The sequence below is a fragment of the Balaenoptera acutorostrata genome, chromosome 3, assembly GCF_949987535.1.
Source record: "Balaenoptera acutorostrata chromosome 3, mBalAcu1.1, whole genome shotgun sequence".
Classification (NCBI taxonomy): domain Eukaryota; kingdom Metazoa; phylum Chordata; class Mammalia; order Artiodactyla; family Balaenopteridae; genus Balaenoptera; species Balaenoptera acutorostrata.
Genome location: NC_080066.1, coordinates 133,350,099 through 133,359,690, shown reverse-complemented (window position 1 = coordinate 133,359,690; position 9,592 = coordinate 133,350,099). Strand labels below are relative to the sequence as shown.

The following is a 9,592-nucleotide window of genomic DNA, read 5'->3' as shown; positions in this document are numbered from 1 at the left end:
CGAGAGCCCGGATGTTGGATTCAATCCCTACGCCGGGTCCTTCATTTCCATAAAAGGGCAGCGGCACGGCGGGGCAGAGATTGCTGCCGCCGAGGGCGCCCCCGCCTCCCCCGCACTGCTCGCTCCCCCGCCGCGCGCCGCCCCGCCCCCAGCCCGGGAGTCCGCACGGCCTCGGCCCCGAGTGCGGCCGCAGGGGACGGGGGGGGAGGGGCGAGGCGGCCGGACCCGCTGCGTGCGCCTTGGCGGGGCGAGGGGGAGGGAGCCGGACTCGGACTGAGGGGGCGGGGAGAGAGGGGTGGAGCGCCGAGGGAGAGGCGAGGGGCCGCGACGACCGGACTCCATTAGTCGCTCCGGCAGGGACGCAGCGTTTCACCCGCAGAGGAGGGGACTCGCAGCCGCCGCCGCCGCCGGGCGAGCCTTCGCCCCGCGCCTGTTGCCGCGCGAGCCCCGGGCCGGGAGCGCGAGGAGCGCGAGGTGAGGGGCCGGGCCCGGCGGGGACTGAGGGGAGCGCGGGCGGGGAGGAGGACTGTGGAGCCCGCAGGCGGCGTCTCCCGAGCCTGGGTGCGGCCAGCAGGCGGGCAGGTGAAGCCCGCCGCGGTCCGCTAGGCGAGGGCCGCTAGGCTGGGGCCGCGCGGGGCGGGCGGCGCCGTGTCCGCCGAGGGCCGCCGCGGGGCGGGAGCGCGGGGCGGCCGCCGGGAAGGGGCGCGGAGCGCAGGATCCTGCCTGCAGCTGGTCTTGCCGCCGCTCTCCCGAACTTAGGTTCGTGCGGAAACCCTCGCGTATCTCCACGTTCTCTCACCCCGCGGCCGACACTGCGAGTTCGGTGGGATTTGCCTTCCTTTGGGGGAGTGACGCTGACGAGAGCCATTTCCTCCGTGCTTGCAGGAAGGAGCCATGGCTCTAGACGGGATAAGGATGCCAGATGGCTGCTATGCGGATGGGACGTGGGAACTGAGCGTTCATGTGACGGACCTGAACCGCGATGTCACCCTAAGAGTGACCGGGGAGGTGCACATTGGAGGGGTGATGCTCAAGTTGGTGGAAAAACTCGGTGAGTAGCATCCCGGCCGCGTCAAAGTAACGACTACCCAGACTGGGCGCGGGTGTTGGGGGGGTGACTTAAGGCGGGAGGAGGGGTGGATTTTGGAAATTTTGGTTGGCATCCCGCAAATACTTTTTTAAAAAATGTAAGCTCTCTCCGTATTTAAGCAAATAGACCTTTTTCCTTTTGAATCTTGTTTTGTATTGCTACTCTGAAATTTTCATAATGTGGTGATTCCAGCCTCCCGATTAATAACGCTCAACTGCGTAGTAAATGGAGAAGATTCCTTAATTCTTTACACTTAGCGATTTCACATGAAAAGGAATGAGAAGAGTGCGCAAGTGAATGTTGAGAGGGTTATATTACAGGGTTTGTGGTTATCAATTACTTACCTTCAGTGTACCTGGATGTTGGTGACGTTTGGTATTGAGAATGATGCAGAATCTATTTAAGAATAAATTCTACTGGAAATTGTTCAACTTCTGGCGCTGATATGAAGGTTTTGTAGCTGTACTACTACGTGATGGAGTATATTAAAATGTTGCAGTCATCCACTCTTACAAGGGGTAGGGCAGTGTTTGACTACCTATAGTAGTCCGTGTTTTAAGTAAGTTATTTCCCGCGTTCGATTTTATATGAATAACAAGCTGGTGGAAGAATTTTGTTTTAAAAAGCAGACATTATTGAACTTACTCGAGATTGACAATATTTGCTTAGGTACAAATATATTGATTTAAAACTGTTGATTGATTTAAAACTGACTCAGTCTTAAATAATAGGGTATCCAACAATGTGAAGTGTAAGAAAATTTTTCAGTACACATTTGTGATGGATGAAACCATCTTCAGCTGGAAGAATCAACTAAAATGATTCAGTAGATGCTTTTATTACAAGAGAAGTGCTTGGAGGACTGTTCCTGAGCTTTAACATGCCATTTGTTTGTAATACAGTTTCTGAAAAGTGGAAATGCATGGCATTATCTTTTTAGGCTTTGTGTGTGTGTCTTTTTAAAACACAGCATTCCTTCTTCTGGCCATTCTGGAAAAGTAGAGAAGTGGTTATTTATCAGGAAATGTATTTCTTACCGAGGGATTAGTGTATACCTACCACATAAACTTACCGAAATAGTGCTCCAATGTAATTTGCAGTGTAAGACAGCATTCATTTAGGTGGGCCTTCTTTGGATTCCTGCAGGAAGTTTAATTATTGAAGGACCATAAAGAAGCTCCTTGCAGGGTAGCCTCCTTCTTAGGACTGTGCATTGTTTGGTTCTCTGAGACATAACCCAGCACAGACCCCCCTGGGTGGCCCTTTGAAAATGAGATTTTGCTGTGTGTTTATCCACTTAACTGTTGGTTAGCATTGTTCTTATCTGATTAATCAATCACTGTGCAAAATATTTCTGAACCTTTTTTGTTCAGCACTAGTGAGGGATTACGGTTAAGGAAGAAAATATCAAATATGATTGTCTGTATTTCCTTTGTTTTCAAAGGAAGCAAGCATTTTCTTCAGAGATTGCTTTATATATGATAAATGACCTTATTAATACTCTGGTTTCAATAAGAGATATTTCTTATTGTGAAAAAGGACCTGTTGAAGGTGACTGAGATAACCTGTAGTTCTTGAAAGCCAGTCTTTATCTAATGAATAAATAATGACTTCTATATTTATATTGCATTGATTAGAGCTGTTTATTACAGAATCACAGGCATAAATAGAAATGCAGGGAATAAACTTTTTAGACAGAACTGATGTTAATTTGCAGTGACTATAATTTTAATCTTTTAATGTTGATGCATTTTAAATATTTTATGCAGTGAAAAGAAGCCCAACAAGGTAGGAGATGTTGTGTACGTGAAAGCCTTACATCTTTCTTGAACTGAGCCAATACTGATCCTCTTAGATTTTGACTTTCAAATAGAAAGTGTTTTTCAGCGTAATTCTGACTCTCCTGTTTGGTAAAAAGTAAGGCTAAAAGATTTTTTGCTCCTGGTTTTAGGATTAGATTCTTTGAATGGCAAGCTATTTTGTTACCTATTGGCAAATAAATAGAGGAGAAATTCAGGACAGCATTTAAAATTTACAAACCAGGCTAATCAGATTAGAAAAAAACTTTATAATTCTTCAGAGTTGCCTAAAACTGGAATGGCCTGCCTTCTGAAGCCCTAAGTTGTGTTACTGAAGGTATTAAAGGGCAGACTGGATGGTTACTTGTCAACGAAGTAGATCAAAGCAGCTTGCCGAGTCTAGATAAGAGGTGGAGGTCATGGTAGGGATGAGAAGGCGCAGGGTTTCATGTTGGGATTGCAGAGCAGGGATGGACAGCTATCAGGACCAGGGTGCTCTGGCCTCAGAACACTTACGGTACCGCAGAACCGCCTTCACCTACGTTTTCAAACTCCGGGATGCGTGTTTGATACCCTTCTTATTCTCATCAGAGTGTGTATGAATACCAAAGCATTATGTTTTAAGGCTGTCTTCCATATAATCAGTGACAGCAATTATTTCTCTGGGATGGATAGAGTCCATGATGACTCCTTCCCTCAACATTGTGTTAAAATTTTGCATGTATGTGCACATGTGAAATTTTCTGGGAAGAGGCTTCTTAGCTTTCATTAGATTCACAAAGAGGTCTGTGATCAAAAAAAGGGTTATGATACAACTCTAAGGTTTGGCCCTTGAAGGTCAGCCTTATTTTGAAGGTACAGTGTTCATCCCAGACTTAGGCACTTTAATTAAGCAAGTTATAAAAGTAAGTAATGGTTCCTTGGAATGTCAACAACATCTTTATATTTAGTCAGAATTTTATAAAGAACTTGTGTGCTTCTTCAGCTAAGGTCATTCACCCATGATTCTTAGATTTATGACTTTCATTCAAAGATCTGAACGATCCCTTTTAAATTTTAGTACACAACACATTTGTCATTCTGCACTAATCTTTTACAAGAAAATAAAGAGTGTGTACCGTGAAAAAGTGGGCTTTAGGGAATTATATCCTGACGTCACAGAAACTTTTTGCTTCTGTGACTTTAGGTTGCTACTAGACAAATAATTTCGACCTCATTCTGAAAATGAAAAATTACCTCACTTTATTTTTTTAAAAATCCAGATTAGAAGCTTTAAGTAGAATTTTTAAAACTTATTGTACTTTTTGTTGAAAACAGTTTTGAAAGCTTATAGTTGTTTTTTTTTTTTTGGGCCGCACCAGGCGGCATGTGGGATCTAGTTCCCTGACCAGGGATGGAACACGCGCCCCCTACAGTGGAAGCACGGCATCTTAACCGCTGGATCTCCAGGGAAGTCCCTAGGTTTTTTTTTTTTTTTTTTAAGGAAAGAGTTAAAATATAAGACATCAGGGTTAAGGATTATAAAAATAAGACATCAGAGGATAAAATTATAAAATAATTGTATTCAAAATAAATGTTGTAAGGAAGAGGCCCAATTTTATGGGATTCCCTGACGTTCCTCTGGAGATCATTGAGAATTATTAAAACTGTTCTACTCAATAGGATTCAGAGGTTAGTAAGTGTTGAGGATTCAAAATGCCAAAGAGATGCTTTGTTTCACTGCATTTTAGTATCACTTTATAAAAATTGTCTTTTTAGAACTGTGTACAATTAGATCTTTAATTTTCTAGAAAAATTTATGGTAGTTAGAGAGTAAGGAATTTATTATAACATGGAACTTAGTGAATGGAAATCTCCAGCCAACAGCTCTATGAGGTTGGAGGGAGGAATAGGCTGTGTGATTTCTAAGTTTCTTCTAACTCTGATTCTATGAGTAGGAAGAATGTAGAAGTTGGGTTAAATCAGATTAAATGATAATCCAGAGGAAAAAAATGTAAATTGGCAGACTCAGGAGTACCTAAAAAAATACATGGAGTTGACTTAGAAAATTTGAGGAATATGTTTCTGGATGTAGCCTTTGGAAAGAAGTTATCCTTGCTTTAAAGTGTCATGTTCTTGCTATAATAATGAAATAGAGTACATTTGCGTTGGAGTTGCATGTTAGGATTGAGGTAAACTGTGAATTTAGCACACGTGATGACACCCCCCCCCAAAAAAAAGATTTTGGTTCAAATTACCTTAAAAATCCCTTAAAGTCATCATGAAGTATGGTTTCCATACATTCATTCCATCTCACAGAAGTGCAAAATAGCTAGTTTTTCCTTCAGAAACTCCAAAAATAAATTTCTTTAGTTGAGCACCAGATGAAGAAATTGGCTTGCATTAGGGGTTTTGTTACACAAAAATACTTTGAATACTAGGATCAGAGCTTGGCAAGATGCACACAGGGAGAGACACATATGTTACTGGACAGCTCCCTTATACTCCTGCTTAGTGCTCCTTGGGGAAGGTATGCTTATTTCGTGGAAATGTGCTGTGCTGTTGAAATCCTCAGTTTTTCCCCCTGAGAGCTTATGGTTGAATTCATGGAAGTAAAATGTCTACATGATGCAGCCTCACTGCATTCATAGTGAAATATATTAAGATAAAAATAAATGTGAAAATCTTTTGGAGTGGGGTGGGAGAAACACCTAATGGTGAAATCATTATATATTAGAGTGAGTAAAATTTTAGTTAAATATGTACTGTCTTATTAAGTGTTTAGAGTACTGTTAATGATCCACAGGAGCTGGACATTGAATTTTATGTTTCTCAGCATATCTTAAGCTCCTTAAAATAAAGGACAGTATGTAAATTTTACTGAAATTCTCATAGCACCTAATAAAGTATAAGCTATTCCTTGGATACATTATGTGTTGTTTGCTCCCGTGTTTTATACCCAGTTTTTAAAAGATCAACAAATACTGTTTGATTCCAACTAGAGTTAACTTATTTACAGAGGCACTAGAAAGAATATATCTTTTTTATTCAATTTCTTAGGAAAGATCTTGTTGGAAATGTCTATTAGCTATTGAAGAAAATTGAAAGAAAATTTAAAGTTTTGCTTTTTCTTTTCAACTCTTTGTTTTTTGAAATTTCAAACTTATAAGTTCAAGAATAGTAACTGTGAACACTATAATCTTCATCTAGACCATCAGTTAACATTTTGTTATTTGATTTCTCTGTACATGTAAACACATACACATTTTTTGGGAGCCATTTGAGGTAGTTGCACACATCATAACCCTTCATCCCTAAGTACTTAAAATATGTATCACCTAAGAACAAGGACTTTCTCTTAGGTATTACGTTACAGTTATCAAATTCAGGAAATGTAACATTGATTCAGTACTAACATGTCTAACATGTTCAATACTAATTGTCTGACATGGATCCGTATTTCAGATTTGCCAGTTGTTCCAGTATTGGCCTTTGTCTTTTCCATCCAGGATTTCATTCTACATTTAACTGTCACTAAATTGACCTCTTTACTTAGTTTCCTTTAATATACACAATGGCTACCAAGTTTAGAACCATAGGAGAGTATGTAATATGTGGCCTATTAATATTGCATTAAGATACGTGTACAGCAATTGTACCTGTTTTCAGACTTCATAGCCACCCTATGGAACAGTTCCTTAGCCTTTGTCTTTTCAAGACATTGTTTTACCTTTTTTCAATCATAAGATTCTTTTTTTTTTTTTTTTTTTTTTTTACCGAAGAGGAATGTGTTTATTTCACTTAAATTCTTAAAAATACTTTTTTGGCAGTTGTCACATAAAATGTCCTAATGTAAAAAAATTTTCATTAAAAAGAAAAGCATGAAAAAACAGACCCAAAATGTTAAGATTTTATTTACAAAGCTTCTTTGTTGTACAGAAAGTAAAAATGCTGTTACAATCTCAGTGTAACTGGCAGCCACGGACCGTTGACTCACCAATCACAGCTATCCATGCTACAGCAAGAGTCTTACACGAAAACCTAACAATGCTTACAATTTTGTTGGGGTGAAGTCCCCAAGCTTGGTGGTGGATTTCCAAGAGGGACTAAATGGAGGAAGGCGGAATGTCACAGGAACTATTCTTTGGCTCTTTGGGTGGGTGGGTGTCCTGGGGTTTGTATCACAGCTACTTTTTTTTTTTTTTTTTAAACAGCTACCAAATCCATGTGAGCAGTCCAACCAATACTGAACAGTTCTTTTTTTGCAGGTTATTTGGGGTCTTAATCATCTTCTCCTTTATCATCTGTTTCTCTCTTCCTCTTTTCACCTTTCCCGCTTTCTTCCTCTTCTTCATCCTCATCCTCATCTTCATCCTCATCGTCTTCATCGTCATCAACTTCTCCATCATGTCCAAATTCTTCTTCCTCCCCACTGACTTCATCTTCATCCTCCTCCCCTTCTACATCTTCGTCTTCATCTTCATCCTCTTCATCATCAAACTCTTCTTCCTCACCATCCTCATCCTCCTCCTTGTCCTCATCTTCTCCTTCTTCATCGTCCTCTTCTTCATCCACACCATCCACCTCGGCATCTGAGTCAGGGGCTTCACGATCCTCTCGGTCATAGCCATCCAGGTAGGTCAGCTGGGGAAGGAGCTTGAAGACGCTCTCTCGGTAGTCATTCAGGTTAGTAACCTCACAGTTAAACAGATCCAGGCTTTTCAGACATTCCAACTTTTTCAAAGGTTCCAGGGTGCTGATATCTTTCAGTTTATTTCCACTTAAGTTTAGATGTGTAAGATTTGGAAGTTTTTCTGCTAACATATCCAGACCTCCAAAGATTCTATTGTCACTGAGCTCAAGCTTTTTCAATTTAGGTAGTTTGGGGAGATTTGAAACTGAAATCAAGCCTACATTTATTAAACTGAGGAACTCTAAGTTCACAAATTCAGCTGTTAGGCCCTCAATTTTCCCATCATTTGATTTGCAATTGTCCAGGACAAGTTCTCGAACAGCTGCCAGGGTCCGGTTCCTCAGCTCCAGGTGGATCCTCCTCTTCATGTCCATGTTTCTCTCTTCCCCCCTCTCCAAACTTAACTTTCCGCGGCGGGGGCGGAGGGGGGAGAGGCGTCCCAGCCTGCGCAGCGAGGGCCGTCAGAAGGGGTCTGCTAGCAGCAGAGGCCGGCGGCGCGGTCCCAGGCGGTGGGCGGCGTGCGGGCAGGCGAGCGGAGCCCCCGGAGCCAAGTTACTCACGGGAGCGGAGAGAAACCATGGAGGGAAAAGCCATAAGATTCTTTATCAGTGTGAATTTCACTTCAGAATGATATTTTTACAGGTTCTTTTTCATACACGTTTATCTTTAAAGTTCAGTTTTCTTCTTAGCTTTCTATTGGATAAGGTATAGATAATAGTTTTAGACATCATTGGGTATAGATTTCCCATAGTGTTGGTTGTCTTTAGACTGTAGTAAATGTTAATGCATACATAGAATAATAAACAGTCTTCTGCCTCTGCCACATATTGGTTTGTGTGATCACTGGACAACTAATCCAATCTGCTGAGTGGGTTTTGACATCCGTAAAATGCAAATTTAAGAAAACTTTCTCATAGGTCTTGGTGGGAAAAGAGATACTACATGTGAAAATGCATTACATGGACTCTTTGTGCTATACAAATGAGAGTGGCATTGAAAGTCCCTGAATACCCTGAACTGGGGGTGGGGGTGGGGGAGGGACTCCTTTTGAAAGGAGTTAAGCTATAATCTAGACTGTTTAATAGGTTCCAGCTTTAATCGTGGAGAACTGTACTCCTCAGAAGGAGCCTAGTTTGGGACTGCTTTGTGCTCTCACCCCCTAAACAGCAAGGAAAATAGCTATCATTCCGCTCTTTCGCGCACTTCCAAACACACCTGCCCCTGTAATGTAGCAAAGAGCTATTTAACTACTGTTTTCATGAGATTTCTGAAATGGAATGGACCAACAAGTGGACGATGGTATTCCAGAGATTTGAAAAATTTATAACCACGAAGGCCTCAGTAGTATGTTTTTTATTCACTTATAACAAAGGAATGATATATAATTGTGTCTTGGCATATGAAAACATTAAGCCCATTTAGAAACTGATGAAAGTGGTTTAAGAAAAAAGGTAACGTATTCAGTATTTTTATTTGAATAATTATATTACTGAAATAAAAATTAATAATGCTGATGCCACTGTAATGCCACATTACAAAATGGTATATATGCCCAGTGTGAGGTAAACAAATATTCTAAAAGAATATTATAAAATAATTTTTTAAACGAGATGTTTAAATTTTTTAAACGACATTCTACACTTGGGTTTGTGGTTACAAATTCACATCCAGTATAATTCATTTGTAACAAATTTTTGCATAATTATTGCATTTTTTGCTTGTTAATTTTTTCTTAATGTCAAGCTTACTGAGGTATAATTTACATATAGTAAAATTCATACTGTTTAGTATAATGTGCTGAGTTTTGACAAACCCATGCAGTCATGTAAAACAACCACAATCAAGATATAGAACTTTTCCAACACTACAGAAAATGTCTTTGTGTTCCTTTATAACCAGCCCATCCCCTCAACCCCAGCTTCTGAAAACCACTGAATGCCTTTTCTAGAATGTCATATAAATGGAACCATGGAGCTTTCAGGGTGGTTTCTTTCGCTTAGTATAATACATTTTATTTTATTTAAAAAATAT

General features: G+C 40.9%; 2 protein-coding genes across 7 annotated transcripts in view; one reads left to right on the top strand and one right to left on the bottom strand.

The window, feature by feature from the left end:
- The first annotated feature begins 269 nt into the window (after nucleotides 1-269).
- Nucleotides 270-9,592, top strand: part of FERMT2 (FERM domain containing kindlin 2) — an 81,713-nt gene continuing 72,390 nt past the window's right edge. For 2 of the 6 annotated variants that reach the window (XM_057542118.1, XM_057542116.1), the window contains exons 1-2: nucleotides 270-474; nucleotides 886-1,051. In XM_057542118.1, coding sequence (XP_057398101.1) covers nucleotides 895-1,051 — 157 coding nt within the window. In that variant the 5' untranslated portion in view covers nucleotides 270-474; nucleotides 886-894. The remainder of the gene's footprint in view (nucleotides 475-885; nucleotides 1,052-9,592) is intronic. The other 4 variants (XM_057542121.1, XM_057542120.1, XM_057542119.1 and 1 more) reach the window with 3 other exon arrangements.
- LOC103014375 (acidic leucine-rich nuclear phosphoprotein 32 family member B-like) lies at nucleotides 6,765-8,145 on the bottom strand. The gene has a single exon (XM_057542123.1). It carries the CDS (start codon nucleotides 7,933-7,935, stop codon nucleotides 7,150-7,152), a length of 786 nt encoding a protein of 261 aa, XP_057398106.1. The 5' UTR covers nucleotides 7,936-8,145; the 3' UTR covers nucleotides 6,765-7,149.